At 47.8% G+C, this 24045-nt stretch overlaps 1 protein-coding gene across 1 annotated transcript in view; it reads right to left on the bottom strand.

Moving 5' to 3' along the window:
• The window catches only part of LOC122384316 (nephrin-like), a 59839-nt gene extending 48827 nt beyond the window's left edge, over positions 1-11012 (bottom strand). Inside the window, exons 1-2 of the mRNA XM_043371608.1 lie at positions 10881-11012; positions 6798-7405 (exon numbers count right to left, since the gene is read on the bottom strand). Of these exons, the coding sequence (XP_043227543.1) occupies positions 6798-6993 (196 nt within the window). The 5' untranslated portion in view covers positions 6994-7405; positions 10881-11012. The remainder of the gene's footprint in view (positions 1-6797; positions 7406-10880) is intronic.
• Between the last annotated feature and the right edge of the window lie 13033 nt (positions 11013-24045).

Below are 24045 nucleotides of genomic sequence, written 5' to 3'. Positions count from 1 at the left end.
TGTTACAGTACATACAGTTCCGTAAGCCAGATCAAACAGCATTTGTCGACATTGTACCCTACCGTAGGTCGATCATAAGCCAACAGTGCTGAGCATGCTAGCTTAAAGACCGCAAATGCCAATATTTTCCGACAGGCAGCAGGCATCCGTCAGCCATCGGTGGGTGCCCGGCAACGGTACGGATATTAGCCCTAACGCAGTAAACACAAGAAAACCACATGTTTCACAAGAAATCAGAGAGCGTGCATTTCACGAAAAACAAAGACCGCGAGTTGTTTTGTTTTGTTTTCTATAAAATATGCAATACGGTTTTGTATGCGTCGAGTGGGTGACGGGCATTCGGTATGTTCAATATGCATGCAATTTAATTAAGCAATGCACGGGATGATTCCGTGGAACCAGATCTTTATTTTTTTAGTTGCATTGGAACCAAACATTTTAGAAGCTATCGTTGAGCCGGTCCGACAACGTTTTCTAGGAACGACTGCCATGAAACCGGTCTGTGTCCCGTGGAGAGGTTGTTCTGGAGGAGAGCCCACACACCAACTCGAGCTCGGACATTGGTATCGACGGCTATAGGGGTCCCCAGAGAGGCCCTAATCAATGACCTGACCTGCTCAGAGGCCATTGTCTCGGACCGGCAGCGGCGAGGAAGGGGAAGGAAGGGCATGGAGGTCAGACAGGATCAGACAACAGTCAGGCAGGGAGGGGACGGCAGGTCAGACAGGATCAGGCACAGGTCAGACAGGGAATGACCGGCATGTCAGACAGGACTAGACACAAATCAGACTGGGAGGGAAAGCAGGTCAAAGATAAAGATCAGGCGAATAATAGACAGCATGGAAACATAAGAAATACCATAAATGGCATATGTGACAGATAAAAAGTGATGCTAAAAACTGAAAGAAACAGAAATAGAAAACGAGGAGCAGTGGAGGGAGAGATTGAGTGTTGAGAGAAAATGTGGGATTGTTGTATGTGTATTCAACTCATGAAAGACTCAGTCATGCCGTATTGTTACGACAAGCGTCGTTTATCCCTAATATTGCCAGCATTTATCCGCCCATACCAATATCTCCACGATGGCCGGCCAGAGGAGATCTGTGCGTCGACTTATTCCCAGCAGTTGTATAAAAGGCGGCATCTTTGTAAACCAACAGAAGTTGAACACATGTAATCGCTAGCACAACGCTAAACAAAGACGTTGCAATGAAAATAAACCCAAGTGTTATCCAAAATTCCCTTGTATGTACAGGGTGGGGCAGCATAATCGGGAATAAATATCAAACGGGATTATTTGGTCATGAATTTAAAAATACAGCTCCAAGCACTATTTTAGCAACATCCCATCAATTGGTCACCTTTTACCTATCTCTCATCCTATGTGACCGCCCTCGGCGTCGATGACCTTCTCAAGGCGGGTCCAAAAGCACGCGCATGCACGTGCAACCTCCTGCTTGTCCATGATCGCCCATCAGCATCGTACCTTGCACTGAAGACCGTCTTTACTGATGATAAGTTGTTCATTAACCTTCTACCAAAAAACGCTCCATGTAAAGAATTTGGTCGGATTTAAATCGGCGGAGTTGAAGGACCAGAAGTTTTTGGTTCATCTCAGGTGGAGGTGCCCTACACAATAACATGTCGTCCTCACTGCAGTACCAGCACAGACAGAGTCCTCGTAAGACGTGATCTGGACCGTCAGTGATCCTCTGTTCCGACGGCTCCACATGAGTCTGCCACAGTGCGGATGTATTTACCAGAGGTGCTCATTTTATCTGGGCTCGATGAAGTAGGGTGCACCACGTGCACCTCCCTTGAAGACCACCCATAGGTCCATCACCCCAACAGGATGTTTACTTTGCATGACCGCTGGAATATTCTCGATACAATCCCCTATATGGCTTGCCATTCTTTTTTGTCGTATTCCAGTCGGTGGTGAGATTTTTGGTCGCTGAAGTTTTGAGCATTGTTTCTTTTTAATATGCTCAAGAGCGTCTTCCTTATATTCAAGTGAGTCATCTGTATGTCCTCTGCTAAGAGTTATTTTACGACGATTACGTTAACCTTTTGTCCTAAGTATTCCCACACAATCCTTATTGTCCGTGATAACACGTTGACCTGTCCAGCAACCTTTACGTGGAATTGCAGGGGTTTCAACAAAATGTTCTTGTTTTACTCGTTTAACATTAGTGTCTATGGGCGCGCGCAAAGCACTTGGAGCACCGTCGAACTATTTTGCTGCTCTTTTCCAGGAGGTTGCATGCTCATGGATGTAGTCATGTTAGATGATGCACAACTTTTGGGCGTTTCATTGCCATGCTATAATTTATCAAAATAATGTCATGCCTACTCATGATTAGAGCCCAAAAAGCATTCCCGATTATGCTGCCCCACCCTGTATTTTTCCTCTCTCGGTCATATTTCTGGGATATCACCGAATATTTCAAGCACCATATATCTAGCCAAAAGGTATTTTAAGGAAGCAGTTGCCAGTAACCAAACCATCACAAAAAGTCGTTCATCCTGCAGTAGGGGAGAGTGGGGTAATTTGGCCGGTGGTGTAAATTGGCCGCCCCCACCTGTACGATGTCGAATAAAAGTGAGTGAAATAACTCTAGTCTCTATTCATTTGTCATGGGTAGAAATAACTGGAGGACAAATGTCAAAACTTTGCCCCTCGTAGTTTTATTTAAAATTAATAAAACGTTAATTTCATTAGAAAATGGTAACTTTTACTTCTGTTTACAAAGTTGTATAACATGTAGTATTTGGGCTAAAAACGAATTCAGACATTATAGCGCCATTCTTGGGGGTGTTCAGCGGTTCCAAGAGCAATTTCATCTAATTCCGTATAGCCGTGATGACTTTATACACAAAAATTTTCAGAATGGCAATATGGGGTAATTTGGCCGGGACTAGTGGGGCAACTTGGCCGGTGCGCTCATGGTCACTATGCTGGGACGGCCGAGTTTTCATGGTCAATTGTACCATAAATGACATAATTCATGACCAACTTTGACTACTTTGATGCCTTACTTCCGATTGGTCAACTGTAAGAGCATGTGACGTCATCAAAGGTTACCAAACGTTTTTTTGCTAATAAATCCTTACATAAAAATGGTACAGCCGCACAAATGGTCTCATTCTGTTCAGCTCGCCAAGGCGCATCGAATGATATGCATGATGACCTTGAAATCACGTGACCTTGAGGTCAAGCGACCTGAGGTAACGTGACCTGAGGTCAACCTTTGACCTTGACTTCTCGAGGTCAACACATATATGTTTTGATGCGGAATGACGAGATAATTACGATGGTACTCGAAGTTTTGGCCTAGCTTGATTACTTCAAAAGTTATTCGTAAAAAAACTGTCTTCGCATCTAGAGCCGCTAATTTGGCTATTTTGACCCCTGTGACCCCATGAGTCAACCTCCAAAATGTGGTAAATGCGTCATAGGACACACGTCATTGCTGAATCTGAAGCTGACTCGCAATATAACAGAAAATCCTGACCGCAAACTAACACCGGCCAAATTGCCCCACACCCCCGGCCAAATAACCCTGCTAGTGGGGCAATTTGGCCGCCTTGCAGACCTTTGTAATACGTCACAATTTCAATATAAGTAATTACTCTATCATTTCAAGTTCACTGTCCAGTAAAGTAAAATGAATGCGACACCTGCCAGCGTTGAGAAAATGCAGAAATGTGTCGTCAATTTTAAGTTACATCGTTTTCTAAAAAAAGCGGCCAAATTACCCCACTCTCCCCTACGCTTTCTGGGCGTTATTTGTGAACGGCGCCTGGTGTGGTTCGATAGCCGCTGCCTCAGGCCATGAGAGGTGATGACCCGCCGTCCCGAGAGCCCTCACTTTAATACCGTCATTATCCCGAAATGGGAGCGTCATGGGCGAGGCCTGCTCCACCGGCCCTTATGGGCCCAGGGCTTCCCTCGCCTGGTCGGAACGGAGACACGGGCAGGCGGCGGAAATCAACAGAAAAAGGCAGTATAAAAGAAAACTATCAGGAATCTCATGAAAATACACTCCAGAACAAATCCAAAAACGCTGGAGAGCTAGGTTGCATATATGCCTTCTAGAATGATGCTTCCAGATACGGCAATGTAGTTGCTTTGTTGTCGCTGTGATAGGCGTGTTCGTCACATGTCATTTCCATTTATTCTACATGCCTCATGTTCCAGTTCCCTGGGACTATAAGCATCAGAAAAGCATGGAAACATCTTTGTCGCTGGTGAGGAAGACTTTCCATTGCAAGATTGTTTATAATCTTTACACAAAGTACGAATCAACTAAAATTAATCCTTCTGATCAACAAGGCTTGATGTCAGAAATATAAAAACTTCCGATAATTTTTAGGAATCAGACCTTTCCCAGGATGAATCATCTTGTCTCCCTTACATCCTCTCATCGATATCTGTCCAGCTTTTTCATCAGCAAAGATGACAGGTTGTCGTCAGTTACAATAAGGGTGTCAGCCACCACCTGGGCACAGCGTTTATCGTCATTGAGGGGAGGGGGACGCGTGACCCGGTGAGTATTGCAGGTGTTCTTCATGTGATGGCTGACGGCTGATCGGCGGTGCGACCCAGCGGCGTCAGGGAAGGCTGGTGCGCGCACAAGGTATTGGTGATTGGTGATCAAACTGGTGATCGACGGATGCTGCGATCTCGTGAGAGTGATGTTAGTAAAGAAAGGTGATGTGATTTTAGAATGGTAAGGTGGTAAAATTTTAATATGATAAGTGAATTACACAAAAATTGGACTCGTATTTACATCCAATCTTCACTCAGTGATCGGGTGTTACACGACAAAGCAGAACGCATTGTATTCGAAAGAGTGCTGACCATTCCTATGCAGATCACACTGCGTCGGCTCGAGACTTTAGATGTTCTGCATACCGAGCCAACGCAGCGAGGAAATAAAAGTTGTCTCATCCGGTATTGTGTTTCAGCAAGGCACGCCTCTTAACATGGGTCGCATCCGAGAGGTGTCATATTTGACGGGCGCCGTTTCTGAGTACCACAGCTCGTGTGTGCCGTATTGAATACCACAAACCACATGTCGCATGGCTGGATGTCGCTCTCAGCATAGAATGGACTGAACTGAGAGCGCCATCCAGAAGTCTTTCAAAAATACCGTCGTCAGAAAACATTTCTTTCGGCCGATACCGTTGCAGGATAGTCTCGGACTAGGATTGGGTGAATGTTTCGGCTAGCTGTGGTTCCATTGAGCAGTAATCGCCACGCAATTTGAAAATGTGGATCGCTCTTGATTGTACAACACAAATACAAATACATTTACTGTCCATCTGACTCGCGCCACTCCGACCGGACATCCAGCAGACCCCGGCCCGGGAGCGACACCGAGAGGCACGGCCCAGCAACAGCGGCCCGGGCGGTTTGGTTCATTACGACCAGGCTCCGGCCACATTTGGGCGGAGACCAGACATTGGCGCAATCAATGGCACGGCCGAATGCGCCCATTTGCGACCGAATAATGGCTCAGATTCAAACAAAGGCAGCACAAGGGCAACAACCCATCCTGGAGCCGGAGAGAAAGGCTCCACAGGGACGCAATGGAATCAGCGACACTGCATTAGTAAGCTGTCCTCCCGGCCGGTACGGAGAACCAGACAGGTGCATTCCCACTCAGTCTGGTTCGCAGCATCAAGCTGGTGCATCCCCGCTCAGACTGGCTCGCAGCACCAATCTGGTGCATTCCTTTTCAGTCTATAGCTGTGTGGTTACGGTTTAACGTGTGGTGGATGCATTGCTCCGTTGAGACAATAGACGAATAGTTTCATATTTGCACTTGATTGTGAGGTAATGTCTGGAAATCAAACAAATCTCCAGACATTACCAATAGACTTTATTCTGACAGCTTCTACCAAAAACGCTCGATTTTTCAGCCGCATTTTTCCACATGCTTTGATGAGGTTGTCAACCAAAGCAGAGAAGCGAACGCTTTGAATTTGTTTACTCTTAGAAAACCGTAATAATAGCAAAGCCGAAGGAAAATTCCGAAAGGGGGTTATGGAAATGATATTCGGGGACAGCCTCTTCGTTCAATCCAAATCAGAACTACCTACTGGACCATAGGCGGTGGAACAAGGAGGGCACTGGGACACCGTGCCCCCCCTTTGATTTTGACATTTTAACATTAGCCTTATGGGCGTTGCATGGAAAGAATGGGACCAAAAGTCGGCAGTGCCCCCCCCTTAACTGAAGGTGTTCCGGCACTACTGTACTGGACTTAAACATAAGACAGTAGGAGCAGTAACTAAGGACAATACATTATTATCATTACTATTGCCCTAGTCCATTTTTTGCTGCTAATGCTTGAGCATCTCTACTTTGATCAATTTATTTCGTTGAGCTTGGGGGTGCTTCATACCGATGCATGGCAAATCACAGGCCTAATTGAGGTGTGTTTGTTATGTTTGGCATGTATGTTTTGCAGCAAGTAAGTGGCCAATCATTGCTCAGCACTACGCCCATTTTATTATTGTTTTCATATGATAATTCCTGTGCTGGGGTATTAGACTGAAGTCCCGAAACTGCTGTATTGGCTGACACCAGTCGGACAATAATTGTACCTTGTGAAGTTACAAAACTACGGAACACATTATTTTGTCACAACTAAGTGACGATCTTACGGGCAAGCTACTAATTCATTTTTTATGAATGAAGTTCAATACACTAATAAGGTTTAAATAATTTTGCAAAGATCATACATGTTATTAGGTTACACTCCTAGTCCATTGTCCGCTGTGCTCACCTTTGTACAGCTCGGAGTCTCCTGAGCTTGTCGATTCCGCCCCAGCCAGGAGGAGCGTCACAGCCGTCATCCACGTCATCCCTGGCGTCATCGCGCGCCACATCACACTGACGGCTGACGTTGCCCAGCACTGCGTCCAGGCTGCGTCAGTCGGCCGTGAAACACGGGTCCGGAGACGCAGGAGAGCCGTGGACATAAATAACCGCTTCACTCAGCAGTCTAAAGTCTCTAGAAACAATGAGCTACTCCGCTTGGGTCACAAGGCCCATTCTAGCCTCGGCGTCAGGCGTCCTGCTTCATTTGGTGAGCTTTGTTCGGAGGTTCGAAGTTCGGTCTGGCGAGGTCTCTATAGTCTCGGCTCTCTGTGTTCAGCACAAGTCTTTCAAAGCCGACCTCACGTGCGTCTGCCAATGTGGCGCAGTTTCGGCGAGCAGCTGGCGCACCCAAACACGGTGCGTCGCGTCACTCGTCGCCGCCGTGCGACAATCAGCTGTTATTTGCTCCGGCTGTGTCGAAAGCGACGGCAGTGCGGCGGACGGCGCGGCGGTTCCCAGCTCCGCGTCCTCGGCTGCCGCAGCGCGTCGGCAGTGGAGCGGCGGACGCCCCCGCTGAAAAACCAGACACCCGTCAGCTGCAGCTATCGAGATGCGGCCGCCACAGACGGCCAGCCGATCCGTTCAGCACGATAGACAAAGAAGGCTGGAACGATAATCGGACGAATTGGAGCAGTTTCTTTCTCAATGATGCAACAGACAGTGGCAGCGTGTTGGTTATTACCGGAGGGTGCAGGACACATTGCAGACCGGATGGGTCCGACACCGCATCAGTTTCTTTGACCACAAAAAATGGCATTGAGGGTAACCAACTGTGGTATGCAAGAACGGCTGCATAATAAACATAGCCGGCCAGTGGTGGTCCAGAGACCTACTCGGATTTCACGGAAAAGCTGAGCATATAATATTGATGTTGTGTGCGACTTCCACAGAGCTCTGAGCCAGCATGTAATGGCTAACGCCCATTGCAGTAGAATGGAATCCCATTTCTATTGTGGCAGCAATAAAGCACCCTGCCAGACAAATGTATGGACAGCCAATGATACACATCGACAGTATACCACAGTAAATTCGGCATATAAAACAAACAAAACTTTACCGCGGAAGTGTTCGCGCTGCAATAGATGCGGTCGTTCCGGGACGGCTGGTGGCCCGTTCTCAGGACCTTTCAGCACCATCGTGAGGAGGCCATTCTGTCCCGAGCAATGGCCGTTCTACATCATAGGCATCGTCCTGACTACACCTCAGAGTTGCCATTGTTATACAAAGTTGGGCAGGAGCGCTAAGGCATTAAATGCTCAATGAATGTTCGCGATAATTCTCGGAGATGCGGCTATCGGATATCATTACTATTAAATTTTGTTAAACTCGTCGAATGTTTTTATTCTTACAAGTTTTTTTTTCTCTCGCCCCTCTCCCCCCCTCTCTCTCTCTCTCTCTCTCTCTCTCTTTCTCTCTGTTGGCTCTTCACCTATTTTTTTTTACTTTTGCCCTTCTTATATCTCCCTCTTCAGTGCTTTATGTTTTTCATTGTCCTCTTCTTCCCTTTCTTTTCCTTCCTCCAACTATTTTCTTTCATCCTTCCTCGAATTTCTTGTGTCCCTTGGTCCCTCGCCTCCCTCTCTTCCTGTGCTGCTCTCTCTCTCTTTCTCTCTCTCTCTCTTTCTCTCTCTCTCTCTCTCTCTCTCTCTCTCTCTCTCTCTCTCTCTCTCTCTCTCTCTCTCTCTCTCTCTCTCTCTCGTCCATCTCTCTCCATCCCCGGGGGCAGCGCGCCCGCCGAGACAGGTGCAGATGAGAGCCTAATGCATGTTCGTTAGCCCTACACCATGTGCGCCCGACATGAGATACCGTGCCCGTGGGACCCGGAACGACAGAGGCGCTCTAACTCTGCCGCCCGCGCAGAGCAGTAACCGCAATATACACAGCCTCGCCGCCTGACGATAACAAAAGATCTGCCGTGGGGAAATTACGGCCCGCGCCGCACTGCCAAGGGACAGTCGCAAATTATGGGGCATACATGGCTAAAACAAAATACATAAGTTTATATGCGTGAGACGTTTTTATACCCTTTTCTGTTTTGTCCCTCTCTCTCTCTCTCTCTCTCTCTCTCTCTCTCTCTCTCTCTCTCTCTCTCTCTCTCTCTCTCTCTCTCTCTCTCTCTCTCTCTCTCGCTCCGTCTCTTTCTCTCTCTCTTTCTCTCTCTCTCGCTTTCTCTCTCTACCTCACTCTCAAAGAGGAAAAGATAATCATTCGAAAGGACTTGGGCTACTCCACACTTCAATTAAGCCCGTCATGGTAAAATGCAAACTTTTGCCTATTGCTTGTCACATTGGGCGGAAAGTTAGTTCCGTGATGGGCTTAATTGAAATTGTGGAGCGGTGAGTCTCTGCATACTGATTTCCTGGTGACTGATAGTAACAGAGCTCTCGAGGAATCCTCGGTATTGTTGACATGAAACACCTACGACACTTTCATACAATGGCTATGTAAATATAGCCATAGAAACGCCACTGAGATATACCCATTTTACCCATGATTTACGCTTCTAAGCATGTATTATACCAGTATAGCGCCTTTTGGGGCGACTAACGGAGCGAGCGAGGGGGTGACTCTTGCACGTGCGAAATTTTGAGGGGGTACCTCCAACTGACTTGTGCACGGCACCCTACTGACCGGTCTCTAGCGATGTGCCAAATTTGAGCACAATCGGCCCAGCCGTTCTCGAGATCTGGAGGCGGCACCCTGCACGTGCGCACGTGCAGAATGGGTCCAAACTGACTTGTGCACGGCACCCTACTAACTGGTGCCTAATCGTGTACCAAACATAGGCGGCGGAACGGGGAGGGCACCGGGGCACCGTGCCCCCCTTTGATTTTGACATTTCAACATTAGCCCTATGGGCGTTGCATGGAAAGAATGGGACCAAAAGTCGGCAGTGCCCCCTCTTAACTGAAGGTGTTCCGCCGCTACTGGTACCAAATTTGAGCGCCATCGGTCCAGCCGTTCTGGAGATCTGGAAACGACCCCTGCACGTGCGCACGTGCAGCAGCACCCCAACTCTGGCACATGGATATTCAGTGCCTAGTGGGTGCCTACCTACATGCCAACTTTCAGCGCAATCGGCCAAGAAGTTACCGAGATATTGCAACAATTACAAAACTGACACCTCTTCGTTTTGCACGTGGCACGTGCATAAGGGGTCACCCACATGCATCGGGAATAGTGCAATACTTGGTAGAAGGAATGAAGCTACCCTACAAAAATTACCGCGTGTAAATCGGTCAAGTGGTTGCTGAGATATAAGCCTCGCAAAAGCGTCCGCACGGCCGGCCGGCCGGCCGGCCGGCCGCTCATACTCAGAAATTTCCGTTATTCTACGTAAGACTCCGCTCGCTTCGCTCGCTCCGTAATGATATACTGATCAATTGTGTAGTTGCGGTGATTGAATGAGATGCAAGATTTTCTGACAAATAACACTTACATAAAACATGTGGGCAATTAAAATTCGGATTTACCATGTTTAGTGAATTTGTCGCCCGTATGTTTGATATGAACAGGTTCATTTTAGAACAATATAGTCTTGTATTCAAAATAAACACTATTGGTAATGATTCAGCATAAAAATGACGAAAACATGAGCGTTCTCAGTTTCCAACATTAAGTCTAAAAGAAATTAAAAAAAAAAATAAAAGAGATTTACTCTAAAAGAAATTGCTCTCGAGTGTTAGATGGATTTTTTTCTACGGCATAAACGACGCATCCTTAAAAAAAGCGGTGTTTGCAGCTTGTCCAATTCTTGACAAATTTAGCGTAATCCTCCAGATACAACTGATCACATGTTAGCCAAGTCAACATCATCATCCATGAAGAAACGATAAGGTGTCAAGACATCCCACAGGAATGTATTGCTGAGGAATAATTATTGTATGACTTGTGAGAATATAACAAAACCAGTGGAGTAGACTTTTTTCTGAGAACATCTAAAGTCCACCACCAAAAAATCACACTGGTTACTACGTAAACTACTCACCGTATTCTGCGCGCCCGTCTTCGTTAGGGTGAATGCCAAAAAGCGCTCTTAGTCTGTGTTACGGGGTGAGGGAATAGGTTGGTCACCACGCGCGCCGCCGCCGCCTCCGCCGCCACACCACTGACGACTGCCGCCGGCGACGGTCGGAGGCGCGGCGCCTCAGCCCCCCCCCCTCCGGTCCCCTCCCCAGCTCCGGGCTGACCCGCCCCGGCTCAGCCTGAACTCTGAATCTCCGCTGACCGCCCTCATATGAAGGAACTGATATGAACGGAGCGCCTAAATCGGTGGCACATTGCAGCTTGACGTAAAAGAGAATTGCAACAAACGCTGCATTATTGAAACATTGGGGAGTAGTCCGGGGCCATCGGATTCATTCGTGAGGCAGCGTTTTAGCCGAGTTCAACCTCCCATTGCCTTGTAACATTTAATGGTTGTACCTATACCTATATGTAGCCTGAATTCTCATTACATTGTTCATGCGCAAATATGCATTGGGCAACATTTACTATTAGTTGTGTTATGACATTTGCCACTGATTGACGACTCATATATTTGAAGTGTCACTCAGTAGAATGTCAATATAATATATAAGAGCCATATATTTACAACATTACATTACATTTTTTTTATTCTCGTCTATCGCATTTATGAACATATCATGCCAACATTACTGGTTCGCTGCTTCATATGCGTAGTAATTTTGTTATTATTGATCTCTTCGTCGTCCTGTGCTTTATGCATTCATTATAATGAGCATGTCAGCCTGGTCAACCTTGTTTGACAAAAGCAGCGTCAAATGTGTTTGCTGTAGACCTTTTGAACGGTTTATATCCCTGGCTGTCTCCCCTGCTATATATTTCACCAACACAGTTCAATAAAACGTTTGCTTTTTACAACTGGTTACTGCATGGAGCTCGGACCGAGTTATCAAGAAAAGCCATCAGTGAGGGGACACTGGAATATAAATATAGCTATATCCTATAAAAAATATTACGATAACATTTTTTGTCAACAAGGTGGTTTCATTTTGTTGCTTTTTTCATACCAATGAGTATGGTCATGTGCAAAAAATAGCTTCATCATTAAGTATGCTTTAAATACCCGACCAATTAACCCGCGCCCGGCTGGGGGTCCTGGATTTCCACGCCCTGCTGGGGGGGTGTTCAAACACCCCCCCTTGTAACTCGGCTCCTGGGCCACGTAGCGATACGCGGAAGGCGGCGTTCGAAAGAGCGTCAAAAATAATGACGAAATCACTTCGGTCAATTTTTTGGTCAGGTCAAAGGTCAGGTCACCAGAGGTCATTGAAGGCAAAAATTCGCCGATTTCCAGGTCGAATGTCGAAAATTTCCAAGAAGCTAACGCATAACTCGAGAACCAATAGAGCTACAGCGCCGCGGAAAAGCGCATTCGATAGCCCTTTTAACGCCCTTTCTGAGTAATTCTCTCAGATTTGACCTAACGTCAACGGTTTTGCCTGCAGGGGGCAAAAACTGCAAAAATAGCCGATTTTTTCGGAAACAGTTTTTCTGCAATAACTTTTAACCCAAGCCTTGTACGAGCTTACTTTTACCGGCATTGTGTTCCTCTCGTCAAGACGCATCGAATGAACTATAAGTTGACCTTGAAAGGTCAACTTGAAAATTTGACCTCAGGTCAAGGTCATGACCTGACCGGAAAGGGTCATGTTGCATACCAGTCGATCCGTATCGTCGAGCTGAACACATCTAAGGCGTTTTCATCGCTCTAGCATGGCTCTATCAAAAGTTATTTGCGAAAAACTGTTAGATACCATTCGTGACCTAAGATGACCTCAGGGCATAAACAAGGGTCACAGACACCATTTTCATGTTCATTGTGTCTAAAACACTTGTAATTCGGTGTTTGGGAGTGTTTATAATGTCTTTTGTCCAAAACAGACGCTTTTCAATTTTCTCCCATTGACTTATAATGGGGAGGTCGCAAAATTGACCTGACCTTAGGTCATCGATATCAAAATTCTGAGATATACATTTTGTACATGCTATTACTCTTAGCAATCGCTGAAAGTTTCAAAGCGATCGGTCACTCGGTGTAGCTATGACAGACATTGAAACTTTTTATGAGGTGAGGTCACTTCAAGTGACCTGGTGACCTGACCTTGAATGACCTTGGTCTGAAATTTTCACAACATGTGTAGAATTGATGTATGATAAGGTGTACCAAAAACGGCGGCGCTCCGCGCCGCCGTTTTTGAGATATTCGCGAAAAACCACAGGGGGGGGGGGTGTTCAAACACCCCCCCAGCAGGGCGCGGGTTAATTATCCATCACAAGGTCTGTTGGCCCTCGGAGAAGCCCGGCAAGATCACGACGGGCTTCCACTTATGGCTTCTTAACATCGCCTCAAAGTGCAAAAATCACACCGAAAAGAGCGCCGCCCTGCACGAAACGTCCGGCCTCGTGCCGATGTTGCCTCCAGAGAGGCCCTCGAACGCTTTTTCGGAAGGTTTGAACATTGCTTTGAACCGGTTGATCGTTTGCCCTATAAACTATGCTTTAGCCACCACATTTATGTCTAAATTTGTCCAAATCCGGCCATGCGCGGGATTTCCGTGTGGAGCACGGTTTCCCGTCTGCCGCGGTGACACTTCAGTCATCGTGTCGGGCCGGCAGACGGGTGGCAATCAGCCGAGGTGTCATCACCAGAGCGGGACGGGTCACAGGTGGCGACAGGCACGCGCTGAGCGCACTCTGTGCCGCTGCAGACCGCACCGAGGCGCTCTAATACCCATACGTCTGTCCTGTGTCCCAACCTACCACCAAGGGGTTCTGGTCGGTCACATAAAGACATGGTTTTCCCCCAATTCGGCCCATCCACACCGCCGCCAGCTGCGGCGAGGCTGAACGTGATGTTCCGTGTTTATGGTTGTAGCTCAGGAGGCTATGAATAATGTCAACTGGACTCATTTGTCCACCACACATTTAGCATTGATGTGAACAGTCAACACGGCTAAGTTTTGCATGCAGTGGCGAAGTTTTACCATGAGTTTCATCTTCAGGATATAACGACAGAAAACTATCTGAAGTTACAGTAGCATGGCCATTGGCCACGTCACTTGAATTATGGTGATGCATTTTTCATCTACAGGACTAGCAAGGTGACCCAAAATTCCGCTTATTTTTACTCAACTATCAAGGGTGACGATGGACTTGATATGAAGGGAACGTTGCAGAGCTTTGACATTGAACTACACGCAAACTTGATAATGCACTTGAGGTGAAGTGCAGCTTCCAGTAACACCATAAATTACATCTATGAAAGTCGGCAATCATCTCCAACCACCGTGTATGACTCAGGTCTCGGGCCTCGGCAGTTTGTAGCCATCTGCCGTCGACACTGTCAGTGTGGGCCGGCCTTAATGAACGTGTGTTTACCGACTCCGCGTACCAGTGTTTGGGAGCGTCTTACACAGTGGGCGACCACCCGAGCCGCAAGCTGACGCACACAAACGCACGCACTCTAACAGACCGCGAGAGCAGCCTGGCACCCTAACAGACTACGCCGACAGAGTACCGCTCTAACAAAACGTGCCGACAGACTCCAGCGGCTTTGGCAGTCCTCGCCGACAGGCTACTACTCTGACAAACCGCGAGAACAGGCTGCTACTCAACAGAGCACGAGAACAGACTAACAAACCGCACCGACAGACTGCTGCTCTAACAAGTCGCGTCAACAGACCACAGCGGCTTTGGCAGACCGGCCGGCCAGACTGCCAACCGACAGACAGCGCTAACGGACCGCCACAGACTGAGAACCTCACTGAAAGACTGTCGGACTGACAAGACTACCCTTACCGACAAGCTGCTTCAGACTGACTTATCCCGCCGACAGACTGCAGTAGGCTTTGATAGAATACGCTTGCATCCTGAAACACACTGGCAGGCCGCACTATAGCAGTCTGAATCAGACTGCATACATATTAAATTTGTCGTTTAGTTTGTTCATAGCCGTTCCACAATAGCTTTTGTGAGCGGGAATGCGCCTCAAGCACCCCTGGTTCTCACTGATAGAGAGGCTAAGAGCGTCTCTCCTCCCTCCACCAGCCTCTTCTCGGCGTAAACAGCACTCCCTTATCTGCACACGCCTGAGAGTGGATGAGAGTGTCGGGACGGAGCTACTCGGCATTCGCAGTGAGTCTGTCACTATTGCTGGGAATAAAATGCTTGCTGAAAAAGAATGAAATTTGCATGGACGAAAATGAATTAAGGTATTATTATTTCATTGATACTTGAGGCCCTTGAGAGCTTTCGTCCTTATCAATTCTCATAACTTCTTACAAGAAGTAAAAAGTTGAATAAAAAACAGCCGAATTTTACTCAAAGTATTACAAGAAACATACAAATATGGAAATTATTCGCAAATTAGCATTATGTTTCACCACCAGTATGGAGCCATACCTAGCCCGTTAGTTGCAACGCCTTATCAGTTAGGGCCAGAGCCCCGAGGTCAGCGGGATCCATATGTTTCTCAGCAGATGACCCCAGGGCCCCGACAGACGTCAGTACCCCCACAGTACCGTCCATGGCATGCGTCAGCCTATTTCTGCACACAGAACGGGATCAGTCGCCATACACGATGTGACACTGGACGTTCAAATATCTAATTCCACTACAGCACTGGCTTTATCGCGGCAAAGAGTCAACCAACGAAGCATATCGGACAGATATCCTTGGAGACAAATATCCTTGGCCTGAGATATCTCTGCTTTCAAGAAGCTGACGGAAAATCAAAAGGGCTGAGAGTGCCACTGGTTTGTCTGTTGAAAGCCTTGACAATAGCTCTTAGTAGGCCGCTTTTGTCGCAGTCTGTGCGAAATGAAATCATGTGAAGAGACGCCGAGAGGCTGCAGTACATCTTACTGGTAATGGCCTCGGACAAACAGGGGAGGGACGATGTTTGGTTCCTAGACAAGGAGGTCTGTTCATTCTCTCTCATTTCAAAATAAGTGGTCTTCATGTAAAATTGCAAGTGCACCTTTGTGAAGAAAAAGAAATGGTCGCAACCGTATTGCTATCACATTTCTTCCAGCTTCTTCTTGAAGGATGCTAAGAAGCAACGTTACAAGGAAATGCTGCCTTCCCAATATACCTATTGGAAATTTAGGTCGATATGATATCTGCATGCAAACGTTCAGACCAACAAACGAACTTTCTACAGGTCTTTGTTTCATTTATGTTAAATCTCTTCACTGAAAACAATTTAACCCAAGGCTGGCGAGTAAACCGGTGTTTTACGGGTATCCCTATCCGCAACCATTTTTAACCACCCTCCCAGGAGTAGTGCTAGGTCCCATTGCGGTGTAGTCGTACTTGCTCTGAGCGGATATAACCGCTGTCAGCCAACAAGTCCGCTGAGAGCAGGGACGACTACACTGCAATGGGACCTTACTGTACTCCTGGGAGGGTGGTTAAAAATGGTTGCGGATAGGGGTACCCGCAAAACACCGGTTTATTCGCGGGCCTTGGGTTAAATTGTTTTCAGTGTTGTTAAAAAATGTATAAAACAATGTAATGATGTTAACCCTCGCCCGTATTGGTGTTTTTCCAGCCGCGAACGTATAAGGGGGGATCCGTTGGACCCCCCCCCCCTTGCCGTTTCGCCCCTGATCGAGCTAGAGCTTCTCGGAAAAAAAGGAGTGTGTTGCCCGTGACGAGAGGAAGCCGATGACACCTAATTTTAAGGTCCTAGGTCATTGGTTGACCTTGCAGGTCAGGTCAATGACCCAAAAGTCGGGAAAATCGGGACCTGTTAGAACGTCGTAAAGTGTGGCTGCTATGGGTTTTTTCTGGGCGCTGATCACGAATATTATGTTAGTTTTGATCACAGATGATGTCTTTATGCATTTAGTCCAGGTCGGGTCAGGTCAGGTCAGGTCAACCAGTAGGGGTCCTGCCGGGTATTCCTAGTAGGTGTCAACCGCCTCTGACAGCTTCGTAACATGTTACGAAGGCACCAAAACTACTTCGTAAATGTTCATATGGTTGCTAAATTCGAATTCAGCTCCAAAAACTGGCCTAGAAACATGTAAAACTCGAAAAAGTGAACCGAGGTCACCAAAGGTCAATGACCTGACCTGACCTTCAGGTGACCTTGACACCCACCCTAATGCATGGGGGCAACATCATATCACATGTTTGAACGCTTGAAACCACGAAAAGACTGCAAACGCGCGGCTAATGCGAGCCGACATACGCCGAATCGCGATTCCGGCCAAACATGGTCTTGAAAAGTAGGTCACAGGTCAAAGGTCATTGGGGTCAGGGTCATGAAATTTTCAGGGTAGGTGTAAAATTGATTAACGCGAGGGTACCGAAAGCTTGGTTGCGATCGGCCGTTTTTTACGCGAGTTATTCGCGAAAAACCATGGGGGGGTCCGTTCGACACCCCCCCCCCCCCTATACGGGCGAGGGTTAAACCGAAGTGTTCATTACTCCATAATAACAGTGTTAGTCTCATCAGGTTGAAAGCCCCTTCATCATGATAATGTCAACATTGCCAGTTACGACGCGGCGAAAACGTGCTTGATTGCACTTCATCAGCTTTACGCAGGGTAAAGCTGTCAGCCGCTGTGATATGAGTCACACGGTTCATTTGTTTCCATATTTGTCATGAAACGGCGCATTAAGATAGGTGGAATAGTGGCATGCGGCACCACACAACACAACCATCCACTCACCATTCACCAAGGCATACTTCCGCTAACTCTGACTCCACCGTGACGAAACTGATGGAAACTTTAGTGCCGAATATCGACTCATGCTTTAATTATATTGTATGAACGTACTCAATACTCATCCCAAGGCTTGAAATCATAAACATTTCTGGCATTTATGTACTTTTGACCAAGCTAGGCGCAAAGTTCGTAAGCTTGTAAAATGCCTACAGCACTCCACCCCCACCCCACCCACTCGCTAAATCCGGCGTGGCCGCGACCCGCGGCTCAGTGAGCCTCAGCTGATACCGCCGCGCCGCCGCCACGCCCGGTCAGATCTGTCAGATATGTCAGGGGCTGAGCGGAGCGCCGGCTGACGGCTGACGTATGCGTTCTGACAGCCCGACCAGCAGCGTTACCCCTATCAGACGCGGTGTGACGAATGGACCCGGTAAATACTCATTAGAAGCACTGGGCGAACCGCTTCAGTTTTGGAGGAATTCAAAGTGACATGCATGTAAAGAGGCAATTGGCTTATAATGTTTATCCAGTTGATTTTATTAAGGTAGCTCGAATTTTAGAAACATTACCGACGAGTTCAACAGACAAAGTGTGCCCAGTCTAAAAAGTGCAATAAAGTAAGCCCTCACAATTCCCTATACGGCAATACCACACTTCCGTCGGCAAACCAAAAGCTCAAATAACCTGTGTTGACCTGCAGACCTCCAGCAAGAACTCGGTAACAAATTGTCCTAGTTCGCGGCTGTGGCACCGGCTGCCGAAAAACTGCGCAGCCTGCTCACACGGGAGCGACACGGCACTACTGGAGACAGATGGTTCCGTCTCGGGAAACGCGGCCCGGTGAGAGGCGGGCATTCAGACCGTCATCTGATTTGTTACACGATTTGACCGAGTGACCTTTGGTGGCCGGTGAGATGGCCGGCAGCGACAGTCGGTGGGACCGGGCATCAGCACTGAATGGCGCAGTAATTACCAGTATGGCTGGTCTCGTGGACAGTCAGACAGAGAGAAGAGAGTTGATGTCAGCTGTAATAGCTTGCAAGGTTTTTGTTTATAAACGTTGATTTTGATACGTCTTCCAAGTCATGAAGTCCTTTGTTGATATTGAACGATCTGACTTCATTTTGAGAACTAGCCCCAGTGTGTTTTTGAAACGGCACTTCATTCTTCTTACGTATAGCATCCAACAGTTTTCCACAGCTCTTTTGAGGCTAATGCTATGGACTTGCAAGAGAAAATAATAGAGCCTGTAATTTCTAGCTTACAGCTATTTACCTCATCTACATAGTGACAGGGTCCTTGCAAAAATGCTGTTTTTCAATAATCCAATGGAAAACTTTCTACGTCCTCCCTTTCACAAAACACCTGTTTTGGAACTGATAGACGCAAATTGCACTAAGCGTTATTTCAAAATTAAGTATTTGTATTTAATTATAAAAGAATATACACAGCACTCAACAACACACATCTGTTTTTGTGCAGGCGCGGGATGAGCCGTCTGTTACTAACTGAAGGCGCTTTATATGAGCTCTTGGAAGTGCGGCAATATACCGTGTTCGAGCTGTTCGAGCTGCAGTATATCCGTTTCCCGGAGAATGCGGAGCTCGGCAGCGGTAAAAACGGCCGCAGCGGCGGGATCTGAGCAGCCGGCGGTCCCGCAGACTCTCCTGGGAACGCTCCCACTCCAATTGATGCCGAGATTGATGCCAAAGCCGCGTGCTGTTTGTCGTATGTTGTGCTGCAGAGGTTTTTACAGAAAAGTTAGTGGAAAAGGTAGTCGGTGTTCAGAGTCGCGCTGGTTGCATACGGTATTTGTTTTCGCTGAGTTGATGCTGCAGATGGTGGGATTGAAGAAGCGACTGCCTTTAAAAAAATCACTTGACAGCGATTGCTGCGCTGAATAAGAGAAAAGGCTACCGAACAATGTAGGAACTCAGCCAGCCCAGGACAAAAATAACGTGTTATAACATTTTGGCGATATGCTTTGTCAAACTTTTACGATATATTTTAGCCGTTTATCTGTTCATCTCCATGCTATAATGCTTCAAACAACCAAAAAACAAAATATCGACACCTGCTTCTTCAACAATAGGTTTGATCATCATTTGGAACATGAATATCACTTATTCTGATCACTGTATGTGATCAATTCTGCGTCAAGTTTCCGGTAGTATCCGGTTGTACTTTAACGCTACCGTACCGGCTGTGTCTGGGTAAGGCAGTGCCATGCACATTCAGTCCCCTATAGCATTTCAAGAGCATTGTTTGGTAAGAAACTCCACAGGGGATTAAGACAGGAAGTAGGTACTGGAGTCTACCAGCGAGTCTATGAAGATGTCTTGAAGAGCCAATGTCACAGTAAGCAAAGAGACATTGGCTCATTCCTCGCTAGTCGCTCGTTGTAACGAGGAACGCACCAGTTTAATCGAAATGTCGTAATTGGCGCGATAGACTGAAGTGGCCATTTGTCAATGATCAGTGAATAACAGCGAGGAGTTTGTCAAGAACTTTCCGCCGATCGTTTGCGTTCTTGTAATGCGTGAGTTTATTATCAACAAAAAAGTTCAAGTTTCGTGATCAACTGGTGACCCATGAAAGGTGATCAGTACGAAGATCATCGTAAATATTGCCGTAAAACCAGAGGAATAGCTCGTTGTTGCACTACATTGTATGATTTGTAATGATTCTTACTGTTCTCTCTTCCTTGTATTGTTCTCATATTCGCAAGACATGTCTGACTTTTTCCTAAAAGGATGATATTTCGACCTCGTTCGACCATGCCATTCATTATTCCCGCTTGCTCCAGTTCGCTGCCAAGCGCAATACCGCCGATATCCTGCTGACCACGGACCGTCCCTGTCGACATTCTCTGACCCCACAAGTCGTCCCTGTCGACAGGCCGGCCTTACACGATCGTCGTCGGCAGCGGCGGCTGATGCGTCGCCGGTGTCTCCTTTGACCATACCACCGGTGACCACAATGGGGGGCGGGCCAGGGGCCGGGCGAGGGCCGGGCGAGGGCTGCGGCCGGCCGCCTCTGAATGCCGCCGTGACCCGCCCCCCGCAGTGGCCGCCGGCCGCTCCAGCCACCGCCAACCCCGCCCCGCGGTGATTGATGGCGCCTATCCAGTGCGTGGCCCGAATGAAGGAGGGTGTCGGAGCGTGTAAGTAGACGCACTACGCAGTAGGGTAATTCGTAGGACCCGGAAAAGGGCAACGTCACAGGTTGTCGAGGCATGTCGCTGGTCAGTAGTCACTGACTGAGGATTGGATGGAGCTAGATGTGTGGTGCATGTGTGGTTAGTTTGTAAAAATAGAGATTAATTTGATCTTACCGGAGTGAAAACGTTTAGCTCTGATTTCTGTTCTTTTCTCTTTATTTATTTTTCTATATTTCAAATACATATCTTTTCAAAGACATTTTGACGAATTTCTTTTTAGTTTGGAAAAGTAAGCTTCCTACAAAAGGGGCAGTTAGCTGATTTGCAGTGGCTTCAGCGTGATTCTACCTTAAATTTCCAGTGAGGTTGTCAGCCGTATAAACAAGCAGCTGCGCATAATAGAAATATTTCAGTTTAGGCTACGATGACATAAGATGCATTCATTTATTGCTTGCTTCAAGCCTTCTCAAAACCAATATGATATGAAGCAAAGGAGCCCAAGATAAAAGCTAAATCATGGCTGAATCTGGGATGCAATACATTTGGCCATTATGACATAGTTTGTCAATATTTGTAAGCTGTTTTGTACCTCACCCAAAATGTGGGCAACAAGGGATGCAAGAATCGTACTCAAGAAATAACATCTCACTGAAATACCGGGTCCCTTATTCACCCAAACTGCTAGCATTTCGGTCTGCAAGTGTTCCGACATGATGGAGAGCTGGTCTTGTTCGTAACAGCGTCGATAGCGGAAATTTAATGCAGCGATAGCCTGCGGTGGCACGGATTGTAACCCATCGACAGAAATGTCCCAGGGGATCGGCTGCTATCGTGCGGCTCTGCAGGCACTCGGCTGCCGCCGTATGTACGGGTCGAATCAAAACTGTATGTTCATGCCTCATGGGCATGTGTTCAAGGGCAGGTTTAGCAGACATGGATCGTGATTGCTCAATTGCTTGGTGAAGCTACGAGCATAGGATGAGGGGCTAAGGTGGCCTGAATGGAGCACATTTAGTTTTAAGGTTTTTCTTATTTGTCAGTAAAACTACATTTGTCCTCTGCAATGTAATTATATTTGAATGCACGCAGCTTCTTCAGACAAACTTATTTTACAAATGCATTAATATGCAATATGGATTATATATTTTGCTACGCCTCCTAGTTGCTCCAGAATTACATGTTTTTATATTTCGTCATCGCCGCAATCCATATCACGCCTGGGAATAGATCTTCATGTGTTCTCTGAAACCGGATTTTCAGCAGCAAAACACGCTGTAATGTAGAAGCATTGCTCTCTTCTTTGTGGCCATAAATTATTCTCGCCCATCGATATTCTGGGCTTATATAGAAACTGTTTTCACAAAATGCCAGGACAATTGACAAACTAGGTATTAGACGTGACTTTCGAAGCAGACGCTTTCATTTGTTTCTGCGTCAGACTTGACACATATCCACAATCCCAGGATTGCTGCTTGTATTTTCTTCTGTAGAAGGGTTGCATCTGGGCCATTACACAAATATTTAAATGCTATTGGAGCTGACAGTGTAGGGTCAGATGCCTATCCGTTCATATGTAAGATGAGAGGGTGAAATATGCAGAAACTTTCTGCTAGATCACGACTCCATGCCTGCACCAATGTGCTCGTTCACGCCCTACCATCCCTGCCTGCAGGCTCTACCGATACCATCTAACAAGCAATGTGTGCGTTTTGCATACAATGACGGGCGGGCGGCTACAGTACAATGCCAGGTAATAGGTATAACGCTGCCCTTATGAGCGGAATCACCTGTAGGTGACTAGCAAGGAACACAACACCACCGGTGTAAAAACCGCAGTCGAGCACCGGGAGCAGCCAGCCCGTCTCGAGCCGTGCTTGACCTTTGAACCCTCCCCCGACCCCCGGCCGTCTGGCGACCCCGTGGGGGTCAGCGCCGGGGGGGGGGGCACAGTGACCGGCAGCATCCGGTACCGACAGCAGCTCATTTGTCGTTCCCTGACGCCGTCCGGAGGAGAAGGGACCGCACCGCTCCCCGACCGACGGCCAGCGGTTTTTGTCGACGTCTCGGCCGTCGCGATTCGCCGTATCGGTCAGCTCGGTATTCCCAGGAGAAGGCACTCTGCTGCCGTAATGGCTCACTGTCAATAGTGAGAAATAACATTACGTGGATAAGGAGACCCATCAACGAATTGCGTCTGTGCTGTGTTTAGACATGACGTAATCAATAAGCGACCGCACAGCTGTGTGCCTGTGGCCAATAGACGATCGCAGGAGAGGTCAGCACATACGTACAAAATGTGACGTATGTAACTGCTGCTACAGCTACACGGCGAAATAAATAAAACATATGCGAGCACCATACGTATTCCGTATATACTTTTGGTCGACATGCTGACAGCACTAACAGTAATGTTAACAAGAATGCACGCTTCAGCATTGAGTGCCTCCGGGCTCCGCCGGCCTTCATTCTGAGCTGTTCAATAGTGCCTGGATAGCACAGGGCTGGGACGCAGGTGGAATCATTACTTCTCTCGGCCAATTATCTGGTCCCCATGGACGTCTGAAGATATCCATTAGCTGGCTCGAGACGTCCCCGGGCTCTTAGTCGATGGCAGACAGAATCACAGACGGCTCCGCTCGGTGTCGTGGCAGAGGGACCCAGGAGTTTCCATGAGATCTGAAATTTCCAGCCCGGCCACGGACCGAAAGGCCGTGGGACGTCCGGCCATGGACTGTGGGCCGCTGTGGGCTGTGGGCCGTCCAGCTGAGATCTGTGGGCCGTCCAACTGTGGGCTGTGGACCGTGCGGCTGTGGGCTGTGGGCTGTCCAACTGTGGGCTGTGGGCCGTCCAACTGTGGGCTGTGGGTCGTCTGGCTGTGGGCCGTATAGGCCGTCCAACTGTGGGCTGTGGGCCGCGGTAGCGGCGAAACACCTTCAATTAAGGGGGGGACTGCCGACTTTTGGTCCCATTCTTTCCATGCAACGCCCATAGGGCTAATGGTAAAATGCCAAAATCATGGGGGGCACGGTGCCCCGGTGCCCTCTCCGTTCCGCCGCCTGTGGTGGGCCGTCCAACCGTGGGCTGTGTGCCGTCCGCGGCAGTATTATGAGCGCCGCAATCTACCGTCCCCAGCCGCGGCGGCGGGAAGCATTGATGGCCCTGATCTGCGATCTCCGATCTCCGATCACAGGCGGATCAGTGGTCCTCGATCCCCGATCAGGGGCGAATCAGTGGTCCTCGATCCCCGCACGCAGCATGGGGGCTGAGTGGGAGGGCTCTTCATGACAATG

The sequence above is a fragment of the Amphibalanus amphitrite genome, unplaced genomic scaffold (genome assembly GCF_019059575.1).
Source record: "Amphibalanus amphitrite isolate SeventyFive unplaced genomic scaffold, NRLGWU_Aamphi_draft 000186F_arrow, whole genome shotgun sequence".
NCBI lineage: Eukaryota > Metazoa > Arthropoda > Thecostraca > Balanomorpha > Balanidae > Amphibalanus > Amphibalanus amphitrite.
Note: the sequence above shows the minus strand (reverse complement) of the source record. Positions and strands in the feature narration are given on the sequence as shown.